General features: G+C 35.3%; 3 protein-coding genes and 2 non-coding genes across 14 annotated transcripts; 3 read left to right on the top strand and 2 right to left on the bottom strand.

The window, feature by feature from the left end:
- Positions 1-3,829: 3,829 nt before the first annotated feature.
- Positions 3,830-11,139, top strand: LOC111783425 (ubiquitin-like modifier-activating enzyme 5). Its single transcript, XM_023664348.1, has 14 exons — positions 3,830-4,090; positions 4,456-4,524; positions 4,627-4,740; positions 4,921-5,049; positions 5,304-5,372; positions 5,703-5,855; positions 5,981-6,017; positions 7,382-7,464; positions 7,687-7,761; positions 8,682-8,756; positions 9,730-9,816; positions 9,895-10,010; positions 10,327-10,373; positions 10,756-11,139. The coding sequence occupies exons 1-14, from the start codon at positions 4,001-4,003 to the stop codon at positions 10,890-10,892; spliced, it is 1,281 nt and encodes a 426-aa protein (XP_023520116.1). The 5' UTR covers positions 3,830-4,000; the 3' UTR covers positions 10,893-11,139.
- On the bottom strand, positions 7,753-7,879 carry LOC111783746. Its single transcript, XR_002813427.1, has one exon. It is a non-coding gene; the product is annotated as a U6atac minor spliceosomal RNA (small nuclear RNA).
- Positions 11,140-11,668: 529 nt separating the features above from the next.
- On the top strand, positions 11,669-18,195 carry LOC111782913 (TITAN-like protein). 7 transcript variants are annotated; one of them, XR_002813225.1, is made up of 9 exons: positions 11,669-12,134; positions 12,606-12,732; positions 12,880-13,192; positions 13,314-13,390; positions 13,927-13,981; positions 14,186-14,613; positions 16,082-16,585; positions 16,664-16,726; positions 16,834-17,465. XR_002813225.1 is itself a non-coding variant. In XM_023663756.1 (8 exons), exons 1-8 carry the CDS (start codon positions 11,863-11,865, stop codon positions 16,276-16,278), a joined length of 1,353 nt encoding a protein of 450 aa, XP_023519524.1. In that variant the 5' UTR covers positions 11,669-11,862; the 3' UTR covers positions 16,279-16,371. The 7 variants fall into 7 exon arrangements, 3 of the variants coding, with proteins under 3 accessions (XP_023519524.1, XP_023519523.1, XP_023519525.1); XR_002813227.1 differs by adding an exon at positions 17,510-18,195 and having other exon boundaries at positions 16,082-16,986; XR_002813224.1 differs by having other exon boundaries at positions 16,082-16,726.
- A 306-nt stretch (positions 18,196-18,501) lies between these two features.
- Positions 18,502-23,176, bottom strand: LOC111782914 (protein transport protein Sec61 subunit gamma). 4 transcript variants are annotated; one of them, XR_002813229.1, is made up of 6 exons: positions 23,024-23,176; positions 22,643-22,690; positions 21,466-21,603; positions 20,468-20,780; positions 20,242-20,362; positions 18,502-18,723 (listed from the first exon to the last, which is right to left on the bottom strand). XR_002813229.1 is itself a non-coding variant. In XM_023663758.1 (3 exons), the coding sequence occupies exons 1-2, from the start codon at positions 20,559-20,561 to the stop codon at positions 20,247-20,249; spliced, it is 210 nt and encodes a 69-aa protein (XP_023519526.1). In that variant the 5' UTR covers positions 20,562-20,735; the 3' UTR covers positions 18,516-18,723; positions 20,242-20,246. The 4 variants fall into 4 exon arrangements, 1 of the variants encoding a protein (XP_023519526.1); XR_002813230.1 differs by having other exon boundaries at positions 21,495-21,603; positions 23,024-23,174; XR_002813231.1 differs by lacking the exon at positions 21,466-21,603 and having other exon boundaries at positions 23,024-23,167.
- An 81-nt stretch (positions 23,177-23,257) lies between these two features.
- TRNAS-UGA lies at positions 23,258-23,339 on the top strand. Its single transcript has one exon. It is a non-coding gene; the product is annotated as a tRNA-Ser (tRNA).
- The last annotated feature ends 1,293 nt before the right edge of the window (positions 23,340-24,632 follow it).

The following is a 24,632-nucleotide window of genomic DNA, read 5'->3' as shown; positions in this document are numbered from 1 at the left end:
TTAATTGTACGAGCAATGTAATCATTTTTCACGTAATGAAGTTTCTTCCTAATGAGTCGATTATTAAAGATATGCAACTAATAATATCGAGCCATATACTATGATGTAATATTGCTAAAGGGCATCAGACTCCATACTACACTCATGCATGATCTCATTCATTCCGTACTAGTCAAAGCGGTCAAGATCTCATTCATTCACGTAATGAAGTTTCTTTCTGATGGTCATGCGTAATAGGTCAAAGAGAACGATATTTGATAGTAGTGAGCTAGACTGTTAATGATATCAGAGCTAGACACCGAACATTTTAAAAACCTTATAACAGTTGACCGTTTATTACAAGACAAATATCTCTCATTTTATTACAGCTTATCATATTTACCATTTTATTAAAGGCAAATATATTGTATTCCTTTATTATTGTTTCCATATTATTTGTAATTTACCATATTTCTATAAATGATTATACATAGAGAACTTTCACCACGGTTTAGGTGTGATGGTTTCAGCAAACATTTTCAAAACCTCTCCTCGGTATTCCTTATAATAGTGTGGAAACCTCTTCTCAGTAGATGAATTTTAAAAACCGTGAAGCTAACGGTGATACGTAATAGGTCAAAGCGTACAATATCTGCTAGCAGTAGGTTTTGGCTGTTACAAACCACTAACCCGATCAGTACCTCTCCCTAACAGACGAGTTTTAAAAACCGTGAAGCTGACGACGATATTAGCGATGGGCTTGGGCTGTTACAAACAAATATTTACTCGATCAAATTTACACACCAACACGTATCATATAAATTTTAATTTTTCGATAAATCCACATAATAAATTCGATAATTAAACTACTAAATGTCGACATAGGTACGATAGATTATATTATATATGTTTATATATCAATCATATAGTTTTGGGTGTAGAATAGAAAAGGCAGCAGCCAACCATGATTTGATCACCTTTTTTTTCCTTTTTCGGATTAGATGTTTAAATCAAACACTGTTCTCTACAAGTTTAAGCTATTGAAAATTTTGCACAAAAACGTATTTATTTATTATTATTTTCTCATTTTTTAAGCAAGAAAAGTATGAACATAACGATGATTATCATTTATTTTTTGTTATCTTTGTTTATTGTATATTTGTGTGGTTATAAATTGACCAAGTCAAAGTTTTTGTTGCTTAAATTTAAAATTTGCTAACAACAAATTAAATCTAACTATATGTTTTAGTCTATATGATGTGTTCGGATAATTTTTTAATTTAGTGTTCTCGAGTTTAAACAAATTTTTATTATACATTTTATGTTTGACTCTGATTAATGAATTTATATAATGAATTTATATGACATGATACGAGATCTGAAAGAAGTTTAGAAAAAGGAATTGAGCTACTTCTTCGGTGTTTGAATTGTGGATATTATTTAATAAATATAAATATTAAATATTTGATGTTCGTGTTTGAATGTGTAAGATCATTCGGATTAATCTGGACTATCCAACTCAAACCATAAAAATTGAAATGGGTTTGTTTTGAATTGACTTTTTGGTCTAGTCAACCCACCCAACAGTACCCTACTTTTAAAATTATTATAGAAATTTAAGAATATTTAATGTTTGTGATGTGTTGTGACGGTTTGATATTTGAGTATATAGTGCGAATAATTAAGATTTTTTTTTTAAATAAAAAGAAAATAATTATTAAATATATTTATTTAAAAACAATTTTTAGAAATCTAGAGGGTATAAATTTAATATGTAATGATTTTTTTTTTTTTAATTGTCTATGAAATTAAATTGACTAAGAGTAAGTCAAAGCGTTCATTTAAAGGCTCTCCATAGACACGAAAGCTAAGCTGGAGGTCACAGATAAAGATTAATAAGAAAACCTTAGAAAAGTCGACGTGTTTTAGGTTGGAGCCTTCACTTTGGGTTCGTTTAATATTAAATTTAGTCACAGTGCCCATATCATATCATCTATGGTGGTCGAGGCTAAATGAGATAGGATTAAAATGGAATTCAACCAAATATTAAAATAATATATAGTATGAAAAATGGAAGGCTAAGGATATGGTTTGGTGGAGGGAATCCAATGCGGAGTGGTGGGCTGTGGCTGCACCCAGATAATGCCCAAAATTCACCGCCGAAAGTTGGCGCGTCGTGAGGGAACATTCGCTTCGCCCTTTTAAAACTCCACCTATATACAGATTCTGATACTTGTATTTCTGTGACATGGTCAGGTTACTTACTCTTCGTGTCTAAGAATGAAGAATATCTCCACAATCTAATAAGAATCATGAAATTGTTTTCTATGATTGAGCCACTTAAAAAAAAATGTGCACCTTATTGATAATATGGTCTATGCTCTGAGTTAGACTGTTCTTGAAATAATTAGAGGCTCCTGAGGTAGTTAGCTCAAAATATGGAATCTTGGACAGCTAAGAATGAGATAGAAATAGAATTGGGAAGGTATATATTCTCATTGATAATGATATCATTTAAATAGGATATAAGCTAGCAACTAATACTTACTGACAAACAAAATATAAATTAATTAAATATTTAGAATAAAATAAAATAGGCTATAAATCAAATCAATATTAAGATATAATATCTAAGATATATTCCATAAATAATATATCTCAACATGGACCCTTATTATTATCGAGTGTAGAAATAGGCTAACTTTTAGATCAGTCGTTGTTGGACTAGAGATTACACGGATAGGTGTTGAGAACCCCAACTAAGCGTAGATATGATTAAATGTTGACGCTGCGACTTCGTAAATCGATCTTGGAAGAAATTAGGGACTATGTGGGTAGGTGCTTTAGTATGAACATGTCTATTGAGTATAGTAACGGGTTAAGGCCGACACTGTGACACCGTAAATTAGTCTCGAAAAGGGACTAGAGATTACACAGGTAGACAATCGATGAGGAATCAATTGGAACTTTGAGATCTACACAGTAGCCAAGGGTGAACCCAAACTTGTGAGCCATGAGAGCTTACTAGTAAGTTGCTAATATTCATTTCTTTTAAGTTTTTCTGAGTCATTCTATTATTAACGTCATTTTTTTTAATTTTAAATTTTTAATTAATATTTTCTATTTTATTATTTAAAATTTCTGTTGCGTGCCGGAAAAACCATCAACGGTACTTCATTCCTTTTTAATTTGGTCCACAGAGCATTAATGAATTTAAGATAAGAATGAAATATGTGTGTGCTTGAGAATAAAAGGCAATATTTATGTTACATCCATTATTCATTCCACCATTTACATTTATGTCACATATCTAAAAATGTTATTTCACTAACTAATTTTATTATATAGTATTTATCGTGGAATAAAATTAATTAAAACATTTCGTCATAAATTATAAATTTTGCATTAAAATTTTGAATGGAAATTTTAAAATAAAAAGTATCTTGATTATAATATTTATGTATGCAAAAATTGTTATTTTAACATCATTCAACTTTAAAAATATTTAAATAGTAAAAAAAAAAAAAAAACGACCAATGAAAATTTAAAATGAGATAAATGTGATGAGAAATTAAAAAAAATGGTTTTATTAAAATAACTCATTTTGTTAATTATTTTTAATGGATAAAATAGAATTTATTAGGATTTTTTTTATTTTTTATAAATATACAAAATTCGGCGGTAATGAAAAAACCCCAACAGAAGCCCACTGGACACTACGGGATGGTTCTAAAGAAGGCCCATAAATTTCTTATTGGGCCTAATTGCGGCCCAACAATTTCCCGACGTTCGATTACCGCGGGAACCATTCTGAACAGAAAGGCGATCTGGGCAGCACGCCGATATCTTTGAGCGCATTGTTTATGTATGGCTGATTGTCATAAATAAAATAAAACGGTGAATCTAATTTAAGAGGATACCATCTTAATCTTGAGAATTTCGTTGAATTTCTTTGACTTTGGAGGATTTTTGTATAGAGTCAATTGGAGCTCCGTCAGAGAGAGCGAGAGTGGGAGCAGAAATGGAGGTGGAATTGGAAGAGATGTGGAACGATCTCGAATCCCTGAAGCAGTCGCTAACCGATCCGTCTCATCGGGGACCGGTTGATAAGGTACTTCTGCTTTTCAGTTCTGCATCATTTCTTTTGATCATTTAGTTCGGAATTAACTTCCTGAACAATTGTGCCTATGTTCTGGCTGGATTTTTTTTTGTTTTTTGAACTGAATCATTTCATTGTCGAATTCTTTCTGCGTGTGGTTGAACCTGTTTTACGTCCTTTTAATTTACCCGCGAATCCTGCATGTATGGTTTTGTTTTGCATGAATATTCAAGTGTATCTTTCACTATGGAGAACTGAGAACGTTCCTCTTTCATAATGTAAAGGAGATTACGTTAGTGAAGATAGTTTGTAAATGTGTTGAGTGTTTGATTATTCTAACACTGAATTCAATTGCTCTCTGGCTATGTCCAATCCAGCTTCAATTGCATTTAGAGCGTCTCACAAATCTTTCGAAGTCAGGACCAGTACGGCGATCAAAAGTTAAGGTGTCTGTTCTATGCCCTGTCATATGTTGATTTCTTCCGTTGCTTTTTAATTGAAGCTTATGATTATATTTATGAACACATGCATCAATGAAATGGTGGCAGGACATGAGTGCTGAGGTGGTAGATAGCAACCCTTACAGTAGGCTTATGGCTCTTCAGAGGATGGGCATTGTAGAAAACTATGAAAGAATACGGGAGTTTTCAGTTGCCATAGTTGTATGTACTCATCTCCTCTTTCTTTATGTGTGTTCTAGAGTTTCAATTTGAGAAGTTGACATACATGGTTATATGTCTTCCCCTCATATGATATGTTTTCACTGTGGTTTTCAACTTTCAGACATTTTGTTGTTTAATTTTTATAATGAATTTTTATGTCATTTCATTCTTCATCCACAGGGAATTGGAGGTGTTGGAAGTGTTGCAGCTGAGATGTTGACAAGGTGTGGAATAGGTCGCTTGTTGCTATATGATTACGATAAAGTGGAGCTAGCTAACATGAATAGACTCTTCTTTCGTCCCGAGCAGGTAATCATTTCAGTATTTCGTCCTCCTTTCTTACCTGGGGGTCTTGTGTGGTTTAAGAATTGGATGTGCTTGCTCTTAATTTTGATCCCTTCCTGCATTTAGTTGTATGCCTGGCTGTAAATCTACATTTTCATGTTGCTACACTCTTCATGTTCTGGAAGGTCTTTTAGTTCTAAGTTTGTACCCACATATAAGGCAGCTGAATGTAAAGTTGCTTGTTTGTTCACTAGTTTACCTTCCCAATATATTTTCAGGTTGGTATGACAAAAACTGATGCTGCAGTGCAGACTCTTGCAGATATAAACCCCGATGTTGTACTTGAGGTTAGCCTTTTATACTACTGGTCTATTACTTGCACCTTTGTTGATGAATAATAACCACAGATGACCAGTAATAGTTTGTGCATAAAAACGAATTTTCTTTGTACTTGACGCAAAATGAATGGAACTTTTATGTTTTTTTTTTCCTAATATTATGTATAATTTTCTATAATATTCATGCTATCACTAAGAATAGTTCTAAGAAAGAATATAGCTTTGGAACATTTAATTTTCTCTTCATTCTCACTATAAATCACAACATTAAACTATGCAAAATATCTGTTTCATTTTGTTCTTTTATTCCTCATTCTGATGGGTTCATTTTGTTCACAGAGCTATACGCTGAACATCACAACTGTACAAGGTTTTGAAACTTTCATGTCAAGTTTGAGAAACAAATCATTCTCCCCTACTAAAGAAGGCAGTGGAGTGGATCTTGTCTTAAGTTGTGTTGATAACTATGAAGCAAGGATGGCTGTTAATCAGGCAAGTTTCTTCAGTGTCTACTTTTTTTTTTTTTTTTTTTTTTTTTTTTTTTTTTTTTTTTTTTTTTTTNTGAGACTATGTACGTTGTTGTACTTTGACGTTAATATTTAAAATTTGATAGACAGGCTTGCAATGAGCTAAATCAGACATGGATGGAATCCGGTAAGCAAGAAATATTCTTATTTAGACCATTCGCCTAAGATCGAATTTTTATACGTAGTCCTCCCTTTATGCATTTATTTAGATAGATTTCAATAGAGTTAGCTTTCATAAAAAATAAAAAATTGAAAAGATGAAAAAAAATCAATAAAGTTAGCTTGAAACTGCCAAATTACGGACAGATGCATGTGGCATAGTTATATTTTCACTAACTGACTACATAACACACACAAGTGAGTTAGAACACCTAAAATCTTAATTTTGATGTATTGGATAAGTACTAGGAATTGTAAATTGATGTCAATAGAAATTTAGAAGTACAACACTCAAATTTATGAAATCATTGATTAAATGTCTCCACAGATATTTGAGGAAAACATGGAAATCTCAAGAATTGATAAAATTGTTTGAATTAATTTGTTAAGCATCATCATTAGTTTATATTAATATTATTGGTGGTTGTCACAATGACATGTCTAAGTTTTCTTGACATTTCACTGACATATTGAAGAAAAAAAATATATTCTTGCATGTCAATGTTATCGATATAATTTTTATTGACACATCAACAAAAATTTTACTTCATGGATGAGAATGATTTAAGTTACTACTGGAAAAGGTCTGGGAAGCATCTCAACGTAGATATGGGTTTTAAGTTACGACTGGAAAAGGTCTCAGAATGATTTGAATGTGAATGCGTGACAAGTGCTAATGCCTGGTACCATGGGCAGGATGATTTTCAAACTCCTTGTTAAAATAATCCGCTCTTAGGAATAGTTCTACTTTGATTTTTTAAATAAATTTATAAAGTTATTATAAAGGTGATAAATGTGAACTTACAATCACAGCTACTGTTATTTTGACTAGCCTAGTGATATTTTGAAAGCATATTTTATGCTAGCTTCTTAGTTCAAATCTAAGTAGGGCATGCGGGCGACCATTCTTTGATTAACAAAATCATACTCATATTTTATACGAAAAGATAAAAAGAATATTAAATTGTAAGTTTAGTCCTTTGACAATTTCTTTCTAATAGGTGCATGACATTTTAATTTTGAGTCAAATGTCTGTGAGTTTCTAATATGTTTAATGGGTTAGAAACCTTTAGTTACAAGCTTTCGAGAGTTTAGGAGCTTATTAGACACACTTTAAATGTTCAAAATCCTATTAGACACAAATTTGAGTTTGTGACTTATTAGATACTTTTTAAATTTTAGAGTCCTCAAGAAGTAAACTTATAACTTAAAACCTATGAAAAGAAATAATTACTTTGCGCGTTAGCACTCATTATTTACAAATTGGAGATTTGTTAAGATATTTCTTTGCACATATATTGCTAAGACTTCGCAAATTGGAGCTTTGTTTAGGTGTTTCCGAGGATGCTGTCTCTGGTCATATTCAGTTGCTTATTCCTGGTGAAACCGCCTGTTTTGCTTGTGCACCACCTCTGGTATTCCTCCTCTCTAATCAAGATCTTGAATGTTTGGAGATTTCTCAATTTTAGTATAGATGTTGTATACTTATATTAACTACAAAACCCATGTTCTGCTGTTTCTTAACTGCAATAACTTTGTTTATGTGGTTCACCTGACGGTGTACCTTCCTCATCATCTCTTTTTTAATGTCATTGCTCATTGGTGGAAGGATTTATTCATTTATTTTCTTTGTTCAGGTTGTAGCATCTGGCATAGATGAACGAACACTCAAACGAGAAGGGGTTTGTGCTGCATCTCTACCTACAACAATGGTAAGGATTTTCTCGTTTCTGATACAAGTCCCAAACTGCACGTGTTAATAGGGAAGCCGGAAGGCTGTTCCTGATCCTGTCAGGGGAGATACACACCATCTCTCCTTTAATCGAACACAGAATTCCTAGGTTTTCTTATACAAATTATGTTCTAAAACCATCAACGAACATGTTTACATGTTTAGCATTTAATAAGTAACAAAAAGGAAATGTGGAAATAATTATTGTTTTGGAAATTATTTAAGAACTAGTCCAAGGTTAGCTAGGTCTGTCAATATGTTGGCTGCTTGCGTCCGTAGGCATCAACATTTGTATGGAGGGAACAAAAAAAAATAATTGCTGTTACTTGCATCAGATAATTTGTTTTGCTAATATGTTTTTTTCTTCGGTACAAGTGCCGTTGCTAACTTGCATACAGAACCAGGGGTGGAAACTGTACTAGATCCATGAGAAAACCATAAACCTTTTTGTAATGACGTTTTTTGTTACTAGGTCCACATTGCCTATTCAATACACGGTATATTTTGGGAATTGTTATTAAGACGCTCCCATCATAGGAAAATCGCTGTTAGCATAGCAAATGTGTGTTTGGAAAGTCAAAAGCACTTTCAAACAATATTTCATGTTTTTCAGCTTCGTTCTGAAAAAATTTCAGCAAATTTGAAAGTAGTTGAAAAGGTGTCAAGTATTTTTTGAGAAAGAACTTAATTCTTGTTTTCTTCTTCCAAAAATATCTGCCAGTAGGTATATAAGAACACTACTCTAAATACCACTCTTATTAGAACTTCAAAATATGTTCCACAAATGATGACATAATTCAAGATTGGCTAACACTAACTAATGTATCATATTGACATCTATGATTTTGCTTTTTTATTATATTTTTCTAATTGTATAGACTAATTTGAAATGATTTTCAGGGAGTTGTTGCAGGCCTATTGGTGCAAAACACCCTCAAGTTCCTGCTAAAATTTGGGCATGTTTCTCCTTACTTGGTGAGTATAACTTGCTCCTCTAATCTTTATTCATTAAAAAGGCATGATTACGAAGACAGAGACCATATTAATGGGCATTGTCAATCAATCAAAAACTAACCAACCATTTGATCAACTAGAAAGCAACTTAACAATTCTAAAACTAATTAGCATTAAGTGAATTGATTCAACAAAATAGAAAAGCTCAAACAGTAAATGTTAAGAGAATTTGAATGTTCCCCGCTGGTCATCAATTCCCTACCCTAAAAAGAGCTCATGTTAGAGTTTAAGATACAGCTGCGGAAAATACCTAAAACAATCAAGGATCCTTCTAAACAGAACTTCCTCTTATAATTTGGGAAGATTAATAAAAGTCTACCTTCAGCGCATTCAGTTTATGATATTCGCATTTGAAGGACAATATGAAAGAAGTTGAAAGGTTGAAGGCACGAACTGCACATTTATGATGATGCGTGCAATGGCAGTGCCTTGCGTCAAAATCTTTTAAAAAATTCTGGAACCAAACTAATGGCAGTTTCTTCCCCTAAACTTTGGGTTGAACACAAAAAAAAAAAAAAAAAAACNACTAATCATTGTATCAATTAAAACCTTAAACTTTGTAAGTGAATCAATTTGAATTCTCGGTTATGATTCTACTTTAAAATCTATAATGTATAATTTTCACACAAATTAAAAGACTTTTAAATGCATGGATTAAGCGTAATATTATGTGATAAATTTTCTTCCTATTTTGGTTGGATTTTGCGAGAAAATTACTCTTTATTTAGGTGGTTTTGAGTTAGATTTTAGATGCAATCAAGTGAAAATAGTTATAAATCGGTTTAAATTGATGCAACTATTAGTTTGAGATTTTAATTGATGTATCCTCCAAAATGTAGGAGCACAAATTGATTTGTTTCCGAAATAAGTCGAGTATGTTTGTGCTTGTTTGGCTCCCTCGTCCTTTTTTTCTTACTGGTTATATTCATTGCAGGGATATAATTCTCTAAAAGACTTCTTCCCGACCATGGAAATGAGGCCCAATCCTCAGTGTTCAAATGTGGTTTGTCTGGAAAGACAGGTAACTCCGACCGTTTTTTAAGTCGGTTAATCTCAATTTTTGAATTCCTATGGATTATTAATAATATGTGTGGTGCAGAAGGAATACGTTATTGCAAAACCTGCACGTGATGCTGCAGCTAAGGCAACGATGGAAGCAGAAGCATCGACGGTTGAAGAAATCCCACTGCATGCTGATAATGAATGGAACATAAGGTGTTTGCTCTAACTCCTAACATTATACATGATGTAGTCTTGATTCCTCACTTGATTATCTTTTCAATCATAGATTAAATACAGTTGAGAAATTCTAGTTAAAATTTGATATAGATATTTTAAATCGATAGCCTTGTTTTAACTTTGAAGAGATAAAATCTCTGCCTTTTGGTCTTGTCAGCGCTACCAAAATTCATCAAGAATTGATGCAGAGTCCTACAGATTATAGACACTTAGATTCGAGATTTAGCATTATCTAAAGAGTCTATTATGATTCCACCTCCGGTGTCTTAATTTATTTACTGTTGATTTTCAGTGTTGTTGATGAAGTTGAGATTGAAATCGTGGGAGCAACCACTTCAGGTGATCTTTTATGCATTTATTTTAGTTTCAGAATTTTCTTTCCGTTCTCTTTGCCTCCCGCCCAGATCATCGTCTTCTCGGAGCCTTGGTTTCTTTATAAGGGTGTGGAAACCTCTCCCTAGTAGACGCGTTTTAAAAATCTTGAGGGAAAGCCTGAAGGAAAAGTCCAAAGAGGACAATATCTGCTAGTGGTGGGTTTAGGCCGTTACAGGCTTTGTTTCACTTGGTAATACAACTTGATATTGATCTTGAAGTTAGATTCAACTGGTAGAAATTAGACGTCATTTGTTGATTATTTTTTATGGCAGGAATTTGGTTCTTTGCTGTGGCAAGGATATATTTAATCTATTTGATATTCACTTCGATTTGTTTTTCCTGGCAGATGCCCTTCCCGAAGGTCTTGTTCGTGAGCTTCCAATTGCAGATGAATCGCAGCATCCGGCTCCCACAGAATCCGCAGCCCCTTCTTCAGATGATCTTGAAGATCTGAGGAGACAACTTGAGGCTCTTAATTCTTGATCTCCAAATGTTTTCAGCTCTCGATCTCGTTTGGATATCACCATTTTGCTCCCCTCTGCAAATTGTATGTGTTCATCCAATCTGAATTATAGCTTACAATAGCACTCTAGGGAGTTCAAAGAGAGAGAAGCTATTCCATTTCAGGGCTAATGCTTCAAATAAACTATTTTCTCGACTGGATTCCTCCTTGTTTTTCTTTTGACAACAAATATTATTCTTCAAATTAAGAGGCTTACTTCTTCCAGCATTTTTTTTGGTTGGGAATTATACAACCATCAAAGATCCGTCCCACGTCGAACATTAGAGCAGCTCATAACAACATACCAAAAAGAAGAATGTGATAAGTTCATATTCTCTAGATTTGACTATAGGGCAGACAGTGACGATGAAAAAAAGTAGAAGTTACCTCGTTTGTATTAAGTATTTTTTTAAGCAATATTTTAAATGAGACAAGACAAATCGCATTCGGTAAAGGTTGATAGGTCTTATATACAAAGTTAAATGTTTATTTCTTTTGGATTTTAGTTTTAGTACAATCTCTAGTAAGAGACGGAAACGAGAAAGGAGAAAAAATTTTCAAACGTGAAAAAAATTGCCATAACAAGTTTTGTTTTAATTTATGTTCGGTTTGGTTTAATTTGTCTATCCGTATTTAAACTTTAAAATTTTAAAAATGTCAAATTAGGTGTATTAAAAATCTATTAAATAAAATATAAAACCTAAAAAATTATTAAATAAAAAATTGATAATTGACTCTATTGAACACATGAAAAAAAAAACTTTAGATACACAAATAAGGCGTCTTGCTTCCCTCATCGTCGTCTCGGAGCCTTGGTTTCCCGCGAAACCCGATTCTTACTAGCAGTCCCGGACGAATTATCGCCCATCCATGGAATCACTTCGAGCTTCCAAAGAGGCCGATTGAAATCCTCGTTTCAGAGTAGCCATCGCGGGACATGAACAACGATCGATGCGTAATATGAAGAAAAAAGAGAAGAAGAGTGCATACGAATACTGCCTCGTCTGCAAACTAAACCACGATCAAGGGCAGCGCCATAAGTATTTTCCCAATCACAAAAAATCTCTTTCTGCTTTTCTATCTCGGTTCGAGATCAAGCTGTCCGACGTTCGCTTCTTTCTCAATACCCCTTTTCGCCTCACGCCCGAGTATGCTTCTCACAATCGGTTCTGGTGCATCTTTTGCAATGTTGAAGTCGATGAGAATGATAGTTCGTTCGCATGGTATTGATCCGCTGTCTATTTTCAATTCCTTGTTAATTGAAGTAATTACGATGCATATTTATGTTTGCTGGGAAATTTTAGAATCAACTTCTGCTAGCTTATATGCTCATTACAGTTGAACTCCTGTAAAGGTTATTTTTCTCTTCTTTAAATGGAGACTGAATTTCTTTGGTATAATGTAAACAAAAGGGAAGGGAAACCATGACTGAAGTTAATGGGGTTAATTAGTACATAGTTCTGTAGAGAGCTTCAGGATCTTGTGTATTTTACTCGTTGTCTAGATGGCGTTCTTTAGAATTAACGTTAAATGGGAGGATTTTTGAAGTTCTGTTGGCTTACTTCTAGACTTGGTAGGTTCCTTGCCTTCTATTCTTAATGAATATATATCTCTGTTGCTAATTTAAAGAATTGTATGGTGTGCAGTTTTCATGTTTTACTTTCATTATCTCATGTTCTGAGATTTTGTAACAGTAGCAACGCAATTAAACACCTAGCCAGTGCGGATCATCTGAAGAATTTGAAGCATTTCTTATGGAAGTATGGTGGTGATATGGAACGTTTGAATAATTATAGAATTTTAGAAGCTGATGAAGCTAAGGTAGTCGCGAGCCTTTACTTTTTACAAAGATCAAATTTATTGGAACTATATTATTCATGTGTATCATGCAATCCACATTTAGATTTCTAGAAGTTCATTTTTACTTCTACTTGGCTATTAATTTGAATCAATCTTTGTTGATCCCAGTGGGAGAAGAAGTGCAAAGTACAAAGCGTAGCTGCTTCATCCAGTCTTGGACCTGCAAATGATATCCACAATCAAGTCCAATATGGAAAATTTGATAATTTTGGGAATAATAATATCCACTCTGTTGAATCTAGTTCGTCAATTAGTGTTTTGCCTTTACAAAGTTATACAAATGAGTATCAGGTATCCAATTCATCCTATTCAGGATCCTCTGATGTTTCGAATTTGGTCTCATTGCCACACAATACCACTTCTTCTTTGCATGCTGGTTCATGTTCTGGTGCACATGTATGGAGCCCAAAGAATTTACCATGTAAGCTGCCCCGTTATATTAAACCTCCTGTCTTTGATTTCTTATCAGTCATAGAAGTTCTGTAATAGTGTACAAACTTGTAACACACTCCTGCTATATTGACTGAATGATTGTGATCCAGTGAACGAGGACAACAAGCATTACCATCTGAATAGTGGTAGAACGTGTACTGCTAATGGTCATTTTAGTGGTCAGGGGGTAAGTTTGATTATTCTCTTCTACTAGAACAGTGGAGTTTTCTATTTCCTTTGAAGTAACGTTGTTTTGGTGCTAGAAGACCTTCAATTTTGTTTTGGTATGGAGGTGGCGGCCGCAAGTGGGGCTTTCTGTAACTGTTTTTTTTTTTTTTTTTTTTAATTTCTCTTCTGGGTCCTTTGTCCTGTCAATTTCACGCATCTACAAAATAGTTGCTTCTTCTCACAAGGATAAGTAGTTAACTGTCAGGTTTACAAGTTTGTTAATACATTTATCGAGGCCTAAGGTTTCACTGGATGGTGGATGTTCTATGAAGTAGGTTATGCATAGTTTATTCTACACAAGTTACATAATTTTACCTACTTCATAGTCCAGTTGACATTACGACGGGTTATGTGTGTGTATATATATCTATATAGTTGATGTATAATTTTTACTTGCTTCATAGTCCAGTTGACATTTATATATTTATTTTTCATACTATACATAATTTTTTTTGTATTGACATTTCTATTAAATGCATAACCTACTTGATATAGATGTCCGGGATGCATCAGAGTGAAAGAACTTTGAATGAAGAAAGCCATCCTGAGGGTAGGGAATTTTATGAAATCTTATTCTCATTGTAATATTACTCAACTGATTCATGTATTAATGATATTTTTGCTGAAAAGGAATAGTGGAACTGTACTATCAAAATTATGCTATACTGATTTCCTTACTCTGAATATATCTTCATCTAAATTCTAAACTGTATAGTGGTGGTGTGTTTTCCTTCTATTCATTATCTTTGTTCAGGTTTTCAGACCCTCACTCGGATTTCTAATATTGTTTCTGGAGATTCCGGAGGAAATGTTCAGTCTGGGATGTTGCCTCCTTGGCTTGAAAACCATGAAGATAGTGGGTTTAAGGTTCAAATAAGACCAGTGGTTGGGGGTGGCGTTTCTTCCTTGAATGAATCTGCAAAGTCCAAGAAACTGAACCCCAAACGGGTAGGAGCTGCATGGGCTGAAAAAAGAAAGTTGGAGATGGAAATGGAGAAGAGAGGAGAAATTGTCCAAAGCTATCGTGACGAGAATTGGCTTCCTAATTTTGGTAGGGTATGGCAATCTGGTAGCCGTAAAGAATCTAGAAAAGAATTTGAGAAGGAGAAATCAAAATTCCTGATGGTTGAAAATCCACCTGAACCAAATGTCGATATTCAGCCATACATTAGCAAACGGATGGTGAGCTCCATTTTCATCATATTTAATGCAGTTCTGATGTTTCAATTTATTTCTATCGTTTCAACACATTTTTTGTTTAACTGTTCAAATTTCCGTCACCTTTGTATCTTTTTGTTATAAAATGTTATTTTACCATGTATTTCCCAACTGGACCTAGCTTGTATGATGCAATGAGGAAGTGGGAAGTTCCGATATGTGTCAATAAGGTGATGTTTTGGGCACTCTATTTTCTAGTGCTTAAACCATCATGTAGTCATAAAATTTGAAGTTTACATAAAAAATTTCAATATTAAGATATCCTAGGATTTTTAGTCTCAGCCTTTCAGTTTCTCTCTGCTTTTGTTGAGACCAAGATGGTGACAGAGGAAGGAAGGAAGCAAGAGGATTCCTACGAAGTGATTTTTTCCTCATGTATAATTATGGATCAATAAATTTCTACACAAGAAGGAATTAAAAAAGAAAAAGGAGATTGAGTGATTGAAGTTGTTAACTACACCCTTCTTGTGCGACTTTTAAATCGGTGGCAGTTTGTGCTTCTGTGTTTCTTTTTTTTTTTTTTTTTGGNTTTTTTTTTTGGGGAGGGGGGGTCTAATGATTACTGACGACATTTGCAGCTAATAGAATTAATCTATGATATGTTGTACCACGCAGGGACTTATTGCTGTAATGTGCATTTTATTTTTGTTCCTATTTCTTGGAGTGACTTGGACTTCTTCCTAGACTGATTTACATGTCATATCACTTATCCTTGTTCTTGCAGCGAAGAGATCGGGAGGATGTGGATGATACTGCCAATCACGCGAGCATATAAGAAAACAATTTTCAAAAGCTTTTCTTCTAGAGAATATTTGTACATTCACAATGCTTGTCACAGTTTGGTTTGGAGATAGAATTAGGCTGGAGTTTGATAGGAAACTTCAGAGGCAGACTTATTCCACCTCTTCATTAGTGTATTGGCAATTTGCTCAAAACTGTTTGCAGTAAACATGACTTCAATTTTCTTAAGGTATCTGGTAAAAAAAAGCCTCAAGATATTAGTTTAGTGGTACTTGAGAACAAGATCTTTTAGAATGAAGCTCTGTTGGATCACTCTGGGCATTCACTATTGAGTTTATTTGCTAAACAGTGTTCGACCACTCTGTTGAATGCCTGCTCCTTGTTTCTCATTCCCTATTTCTGTTGCACCCGCTCCAATTATCTTCTGGTACCGAAGTTGTGATCTCAAACAAGTTTATATTTCGTAAATATGTAGCTTGATGACAGCCTTTTGGTTTTCTTCTGCAATGCTCGGGCAAAGCGCCTGACCAGCTTGTATTTGGTCAGGGCTTGATCTACGCTGTATAATTACTATTTTTATGATCAGTATGCTAAACAAATGAAAGAAAATGTGTGTTCTTATGACAGTCGCTGGCCAAGCGGCTAATTACTAGAATTTGGTTCTTCAAATCTCCGTGTTCTACTTTTGCAGTGGCCAAGCAGCTGTTCCATCTTTTTTCCCGTAGCTGCCAAGAAAGGTTCACAAAGGACTGATTGCATGTATGTTTCTCTGTACCTTCATCTCAGAACAAAAGTGAGCTCATTATTGGATCAAAATGCTTTTGTCAGGGCAGAATCTGGTAGAATTTTTCTCATTTCTAATCCTGAAAATCCAGAGTTTCCCTTTAGAGGAAATCAAGTTTTCATCACAAAGGAACTCCCAAGAATACCACTTTTCGATCATACGATCTATATCGTGTACAACTACATCAGTGGTGTTCCCTTCTCTTGCTATGATAGCAGCACTGTAAATTGTTGCCATTCTTCCTGGTGCAAGAGGACTATCTCCTCTCGGTCCATCCACGACCACCACATCCCATTTTACTTCATAAACTTCTCTTGGAAGATCTGTCAACGCAAGTTGGCATCTGGATGAATTCCTGAGGCCCGAGTTTGGTGCACATGATTTGTTTCCTCTGGCATGTTTTAACAACTTGTAAGCTTTTTCTGCATGAAGCTTGTAATCAACTTTGTACATCCGGGTGTGATTTGAATTGACTTTGAATATGCTCAGTTTGTAGGGATCGTCCTCCAGAAAAACATTCTTTCCACCAGGATTGACTGCTGAGAGGTTAAGGTACTGTGATTCTATCCCAAAGAAAAGGAGATTGCAGGGTACTTTTTTGGCAATCAGATTTGAAAGAAGCTTGAATTCTTTCTCTGAAATGGTAGCTTCATTTGCAGAGGTTCTACTGTGATTTCTTGAGAACCCTGATATTGGGCGTTGAAGCTTTGGAGGCAATGCAATTGCTAGAAGTGGAGAAGTATAAGATGTGGTAAGTGCAATCCTAACAAGTCTGAAAATGCAAAGACTAGACAGAATCAACACGAGAACAGGTAGGATTTTGTTTCTTGTAGAACTCATGCCTTTGATTCCTCTACTGATTTTGAAGTTTACTGATGGATATGGGTGCTGTGAGGGTGGTGAGACAGAGGGGGGAGAAAAGAATGATTCTGATGGCACGAGTGAGGGCCAATCTGCCACTTCTGGAGGCATTTTCTTTTACTGTTGTTCGATTTCAACCGCATCAGAGCCACCATCTTATTCTTATTGGAGGGGCACTGGTGGGGTGTTGCTGGGTGCAAGTTGTTATGCCTAATCACCTCTTGAGTGTGGAATAAGAAATGCTTTTGCTTATTCCCAAAGCATTGCCCTTTTGTATCTATCAGTCGGCGTTGAGCCTTGAAGGGGTGGATTGTGAGATCCCACATCGATTGGAGAGGAGAACGAGTGCCAGCAAGAACGCTAAGCCCTAAAAGGAATAGATTGTGTGATCTCACATTAGTTGACGAGGAGAACGAAACATATTTTTTTATAAGGGTGTGGAAACTTCTCCTTAACAATATGTTTTAAAAACAGTGAAGGAAATCTCAAAATGAAAAATCCAAAGAAAGACAATATCTACTGGCGGTGAATTGGTGGACGAATGAAAAGTGGCTGCTGTAGAGGCTTGAAAGGATTGAAAGGAAAGGACATAAATCTGAAGGAGGTTGTTCATTTCAATCATTGATTTCAGATGGAGACTTTGAGACATCTGTCATCTTTTTTGGTCCGTTTGGTGGGTATGAGTAGAGTTGAAGGTGGCTTTCAAATGGTTGCTGGGTCATTTCCATCCATTTTGACCTTCTCGAACTTCGACGTTCTCCTCTGTGCTCTCCTCCTTTTTTAAGGTGGAAATACCCCTTTCGTTCATTCTTCAAAATGACTACCAAAAGAATGATGGCTTCAGATCAGACCCGTGGAAGACTGGAAACTGTTCTTCATTTTGCTGATAATCAGCCAATGAATGGTTCATCGGTCACTACTCCCCTACTGTTACCCATTTGAAAAAGATCAACTGAACCACGATGTTTTCAAATGATCAACTGAACCACGATGTTTTCAAATGATCAACTCTCACGTTTAGGTTTGTTCTTATGGACTACTTGCGAACATAACGGGACTGCGTGAATTGTTCATGATATTAGGCTGACCCCAAAATACATTATATAGTTTAAGCACTTTGTAAAAATTATTTGAGCACATTGTTATAAAGTGGGTATTCTGAAAACAATCAATCCAAAAACAAGTTTAATTTTCCATGTCTATCAAAAGTAAAATCCATCTAGAGTTCTCCATCTTGATACTGAGATGAAAATGCTCGTCTTTCATTGCCCTTCAACTTGTTTACCAAGGTAAGTCCATTTTAAGAAAAGCTTTCCAACAAAACAATTTATAAACCTGAAGAATTTCCATAATTCCTCGATCGGCCTTCCTCCTAATGGAGATTCACATATAGCAGTATGCGATAAACATGAATATTCTTGCCCCCACCAGAACGGCGGCTATATGGTCACTTCTGGAATAATAAATTTCGGAACGAATATTTAACCATAATAACATGTTATATCATTCAAATATAAAAAGAGAGTGAGTTCATTAATATGATAAGAAAATTTTCCATATATCCTGGGGTTTAATCAATTTACGATTTAAAAGTTCTAAGGATAGCTAAATGTCAAGTATTCCTCAGTGAACACAGGCCGCACTAACTGTAAACACCAGCCCCCATCATTTACGAACTTCATCATGACCTGAAAATTCATTGGCAAAACAGGATTAGTGTCTAATTAACTGGTGTCGTAGGCTTTGACAGTATTTAACACGATTGGGGGTGTTGGGGTATTGAACACAGGGTACACATTCACCCTATCGAGCATCGAGAAGAACACCTTAAATTGACTTCCATGGATCTAATCACTGAACTGAAATTACATTTATTTTATAATAAAACCAATAACCACTTTCATGAACATAAATACATGAATCTGAAGGAAGGAAACAGGCAGATCTAACGCGAGGAATATCAATCAGCCACATTAAGTGGAACAGTTGGTCCCAAAATAATGCGTTAAAGATGCAAACTATGGACTAGAAAAGAAACATTTTAAGGAAAGCATAAAGATAGATTTAATTTAACACAAGGAACTCTCACCTACTGGATTTAACAAAAAAAAGAACTACATACTCTGAAGGAGCATTTGGTTTGAAAGCATGAATATGTAGAATGTTATTCACACATAACTACCACTAAATCCTTCAGTCCCTGTAAATTCCAAATACAGGGGTCCGATTCCTGCACTCTGCTTCCAAGTTTCTCACTTCGAACCTTTTGGTTTCGATGTTTGTTAGCAAACTGAACATTCCTTTAACAGTTACACCTCTGTTTTAATATCTTCACACTTCAAGCCTCCATCACTTTCCATCACTCAAATTAGAGGAAAACTACAGAACTTAAGTACTTTATATATACCTTTTCAGTTTACAATAAACTAAGTGGGGCATCTACTTCCTTCTGGGCTCTGCCCTGCTCTCATCTTTAATCAACAATTGTTTTTCAGGTGACTAAGATTTGAAACGCATGCACACTAAGATATAGGCGAGCGGAGGAAATGCTAACAATCCACAACCGGTTCATAATATAGATATCTCATTCCTGTCCGGTAAAATAATTCCTTCCAAAGTTTCTCCGAGAAGCATGACAAACAATATTGCCATTAAGATGTTCTTAAAGTTTCAAAGAGGATGAAGACAAGAAGCGAAAAGTTCACACCTACAAGGATAGCACAACATCTGAAGATTGGCACTCAGAGAAGAGAAGTGAACTACAAACTAGACTAGATATTAAAACCACACATCTGAAGATTGGCACTCAGAAAAGTTCACACCTACAAGGATAGCAGCGTAGGAACTAACTAACAGAGAGCTGCTTCAATAATGTTTCCTAACGATTCTCCTTCTCAACCATAAACGAAGACATATTGGAAGAAAATAAACACAAATCCACAGCAAGAACGTCTTGAATATGAGGAGCGTTATAAAAAGCACGGATGCTAGTCGTACGATCTTCAATCGTTTGGATCGATCGTGCCTGAATATACAATGTCATGCAATTCGGTAGGCATTGCATGGACGTGCATCGAACGAAAATTTAAGGAATTATCGATCCGTTCCGTAATTGCAAAAATCTTCAATAAGATGAGCACGATGCAGAACACAAACAAGCCAGATCGAAGAGAAAAAATAGAAGATCTATTAGATTGGATGCATACCTAATCTAACCAGATCCGACGATGATATTGTTGATCGGAATGAAGATTAGCTTGACAAAGAACCCTACAAATCCCATCACAACGAAGCCGATAGCGGTACGAACGGCAACCTTGGTGAATTCTGCACCACCAAAATGTTGAATAAGTCAAATTGAAACGGAAGACGGAATCTGTGACTTGGATTGAATCAGATCTATGCAATATAATGTCAAAGAAAGAAACATACCCTTGCGATCGGGTTTATGACACCTCTTAACGAGACGAACGCTGTCCTTGGCGAACTCTCTGAGAGGATCAACAACAGAATCTACGGCATCCATTTCTCCGAGATGCGAAGGGAACGTCGACAAAAGAAATGTTTCGCGAAATTTGGATTCGGATTTGAATGGGTTGGGGGGCGTGTGGGGTTATTAAGGAAGAAAAGAAATGCTTTTGAGCGCTGCAAGACTAGGGAGACTGGGTCAAAATTGATGGGCCGCCGAAATATTTGAAATCACAGAAATACCCTTGAATTATCATTTATAGAGATGCCAATTGACCTGCCCAAAATGGTAAATTTCAATTTAAACGAAAAATAGGGTTTTTAGTGAATTTTAGATTGTACGGAAAATAGGGGATGGAATTAAGAGAGATTTTATCCCACTAGTATTTATATTTTATTTTTTAGAAACTATATTAAATATTATTTTCTTACGAAATAATATTGAATTTATTATAATATTTTACATTTAAAAATGAAAATTATCTAATAAATTTTTTTTGAAAGAAATATTCCCAAGATTATATAAATAAATAACGATGAAAAATGAAATAAGAAACAAAGACACAACAATAAAAACTTCCCCGTGCATGCCCTACCTCATGGACATCTCTATTTACGGTGTTTGCATGAAGCTAAAGTATGATAAGTAGCAAAGCCATAAAAAATCAAGTTACTTGGATTCTCTTAAGAAGCGGAATTTATGGTTTGGTCCTTCATGTTTGAGTATTTTTTCAATTAAATCTTTATCGAAACGAATAAAAGACAATTTAGTTTCTTAGACATTTACATTTTTTTTTAATGTTTGAGGGTTATTTTGAAAAAACTTAATATTTCAAGAGTTGGAGGTATCAAATCTTTAAAAAAAAAAAAAAAAAAAAAAAAAAAAAAAAAAAAAAAAAANTTTTTAGGTTAACACGGAGGTGATAATTTGAACGCTAATGTTTAGGTGGTTTAGGACACACCGACAACGGTTAGGTTAGGCTATGCTCACGATGGCTTCAATAGCTTGAACTAAACAGGATTCGAACTAGTCATGGAGATCCAACTGGTCTATGATCTTCCTCATTGGTTCTTCCTCTCCTTTGGAGTTCCTAAAGCAGCTGTGAAGGTATACACACAAGTCATTTTTGTAACCATGATTCTATATATGCAGCCACATCTCCTTTTATCAAAATCTCAATCACTTCTCGCTTTGAGGATTGTTCGGAGAAAAGTCCTACATCGTCTAATTAAGGAGTTGATCATGAATTTATAAGTAAGAAATACATCTCCATTGGTATGAAATCTTCTGGGGAAACCAAAAGCAAAGTCATGAGAGCTTATGCTCAAAGTGGACAATATCATACCATTGTGAAGGATCCGTGATTCATAACATGGTATCAGAGTCATGCCCTTAACTTAGTCATGTCAATAGAATCCTCTAGTGTCGAACAAAGAAGTTGTGAGTCTCGAAAGTGTAGTCAAAAGTGACACAAGTGTCGAACAAAGGTTGTACTTTGTTCAAAGGCTCCAGAGAAGGAGTCAGAGCCTCGATTAAGGAGAGGATTGTTGGGAGGGAGTCCCACGTTGACTAATGAAGAGGAAGATCATGAATTTATAAGTAAGGAATACATCTTCATTGGTATCAGGTCTTTATCCATGAGAACTAATACTCAAGGTAGACAATATAATACCATGCGAAGAGTCGTGATTTCTACCACAAAACTCTCATCAACCTCTGCTTCTAAATATTGGTCTGTCATAATCATGAATGCTTCTTGTTCTATAAGTCACAAGTCTACTCTCTTCTAACACGAGACCTATGTTCCATATGGGTCCCTAAACTCTCTAGGCTCTATTCTAATTGGTCTGTGAAGCTAAAAAATGTTTAATGAAACAAGGTCTTTGAACATTATATTGGATAGATCATGGACTTATGAGAGTCTTTCAAGTTCAAGAAGCTATTAAACTCAAAACTGAAAGTCCCAGCAATTGTTAGATTATAAGATTCTTAATCTTTTGTAAAATCAGTAATGAATTCAAAAGAATAAGCCAATGGTGAGTATAGTAAACAGAATCCGTTCTCATCTCTATCTTAGCAGTCTAATTGATCTGAAATGCGAAGTTTATATCTACCATTGATCAGTTCAGTTCAATTACCTGAATTTTTGCATTCCTTTGTGTTTCGAGGATCACTCCTTGAAGCTTCTGCAAATCAAATGAAGTAGAGCAAAAACATGAAAAGCAACACCAGTAGAACAGCATTAAAGCACATCATGATGCACGGGGCTTCAGAGAACTAAAATCTGGATTCGATTCTCAGTGAAATTTTCAGGAATGCTAAAGATGATGATTTAGGTTTGTTTTGTAGAAACACACGACGGATTGGCATAATTTTGCTGCAACATCAAGGTGAATAAAAATTGGGGGAACTCCAAGATGCATTAAGCTACATTGTCGATGATTCGGTTCAGAAAGCAATGAAAAATTAGGGCAGACAGGAACTAGTACCAAAATTTAACAGAAAACAGTAGAAATTACCATTGTTAACGGAATCAAGGGTTTGTGATTTGAATCTTGAAGCGCGGCCATGGAAGGGAGAGAGGTTCAAGTGAGGACAGAGCGAGCGGTACTGGTTCTTCTTCTTCAGCGACAACTTCCATGGCGAAACCAGTGGAGGAGAAATAAATAGTGAACTCATATATAGTTCTGTCCCCGATCGAGATACTATAACTATAAATAAAATAGAAAATTTAAATTTGCTATCACCGAAAAGTCGATATGTCCGAGTGGTTAAGGAGACAGACTTGAAATCTGTTGGGCTTCGCCCGCGCAGGTTCGAACCCTGCTGTCGACGGTTTCATTATATATTTTTCTTTTTCTTTATTGAATTTAAATATTACAAATAATTCGCCCGCGCAGGTTCGAACCCTGCTGTTAACGGTTTCATTATATTTTTTGTTTTTTTTTTCTTTATTGAATTTAAATATTACAAATAATTCGCCCGCGCAGGTTCGAACCCTGCTGTCAACGGTGTTATTATATTTTTTGTATTTTTTTTCTTTATTGAATTTAATTATTACAAATAATACATATATATATATATATATATATAGTATCTGTCTCCTCTCTTCTCCGGCAATGTCCGTTTCCCTTTCCTCCGACCTCCGGCGGCGGGTCTGGTGTCCCTCCTCCTTGCCACTACCAATACTCTTCTTCTTGGCGCGGTGGGGCGGCGGGGTTTGTGGACGACAGGGGCAGGTGAAGTGGTGCCTGCGTTGGAGCTGTGGAGCAAATTTGTTGGCCACCCGACACATACGCTCTTGTCTCGGTCATGTCCCATCTTTTCTTGTTGGGCTATATAAGATCCCCCACTCCCTTTTTCTTATTCTCCCAAATAATTATATCTCATTTCCTACCCCCAATCTAATTTTTATTATATATATTACGATATTTTTAATATTTTTGTCGGTCACGTTTTTAGGGGCTTTCTGATTTGTAATATAAATGTGTGAAAATGGACATAAATATTAAATACTTTATTATATGAAATTCTCTTAATATTTTCTATATGGTTCGTCAATTACCTACAATTTTTTATTTTTTATTATTATTTTGTCGATTAGACCTTTAACCCAACATTCTCGGCATCTCCATACAACATGATCAAATTATATAATATTTGTTTTTTAAGAGTGAATGCTATCTCTACATACCATCATGAGTCTTAAGATGCTTTGTTATCATTTTATGTGTGATATCCCATATTGGTTGGGGAGTAGAACAAACCACCATTTATAAGGGTGTGGAAACCTTCCATTAGTAGATGTGTTTTAAAGCTTTGAGGGGAAGTCCGAAAGGGAAAGCCCAAAGAGGACAATATCTACTAGCAATGGATTTAGGCCATTACAAATGATATAAGAGCCAGACACCGGACGATGTGCTAGCCTTCTCGCTATTCCCCGAAGGGGGTAGACACGGATCTGGGCCATTACAAATGATATAAGAGCCAGACACCGGATGATGTGCTAGCCTTCTCGCTATTCCCCGAAGGGGGTAGACACGGATCTGGGCCATTACAAATGATATAAGAGCCAGACACCGGACGATGTGCTAGCCTTCTCGCTATTCCCCGAAGGGGGTAGACACG

Source organism: Cucurbita pepo, chromosome LG20 (assembly GCF_002806865.2).
Source record: "Cucurbita pepo subsp. pepo cultivar mu-cu-16 chromosome LG20, ASM280686v2, whole genome shotgun sequence".
In the NCBI taxonomy this organism is placed as follows: Eukaryota; Viridiplantae; Streptophyta; class Magnoliopsida; order Cucurbitales; family Cucurbitaceae; genus Cucurbita; species Cucurbita pepo.
Note: the sequence above shows the minus strand (reverse complement) of the source record. Positions and strands in the feature narration are given on the sequence as shown.

What these genes read in the sequence shown, in the direction of transcription:
- LOC111783425 (XM_023664348.1), top strand. Translation starts at nt 4,001, where the DNA reads ATGGAGGTGGAATTGGAAGAGATGTGGAACGATCTCGAATCCCTGAAG. An exon ending in TTGCTTGTGCACCACCTCTG is followed by an intron (nt 7,465 to 7,686) that starts GTATTCCTCCTC and finishes TTCTTTGTTCAG; the next exon opens with GTTGTAGCATCTGGCATAGA. An exon ending in TGGTTTGTCTGGAAAGACAG is followed by an intron (nt 9,817 to 9,894) that starts GTAACTCCGACC and finishes TGTGTGGTGCAG; the next exon opens with AAGGAATACGTTATTGCAAA.
- LOC111782914 (XM_023663758.1), bottom strand. Translation starts at nt 20,561, where the DNA reads ATGGATGCCGTAGATTCTGTTGTTGATCCTCTCAGAGAGTTCGCCAAG. An exon ending in TCATAAACCCGATCGCAAGG is followed by an intron (nt 20,363 to 20,467) that starts GTATGTTTCTTT and finishes TTGGTGGTGCAG; the next exon opens with AATTCACCAAGGTTGCCGTT.
- LOC111782913 (XM_023663755.1), top strand. Translation starts at nt 11,863, where the DNA reads ATGCGTAATATGAAGAAAAAAGAGAAGAAGAGTGCATACGAATACTGC. An exon ending in TAGAAGCTGATGAAGCTAAG is followed by an intron (nt 12,733 to 12,879) that starts GTAGTCGCGAGC and finishes TGTTGATCCCAG; the next exon opens with TGGGAGAAGAAGTGCAAAGT. An exon ending in CATACATTAGCAAACGGATG is followed by an intron (nt 14,614 to 16,081) that starts GTGAGCTCCATT and finishes CTACTTTTGCAG; the next exon opens with TGGCCAAGCAGCTGTTCCAT.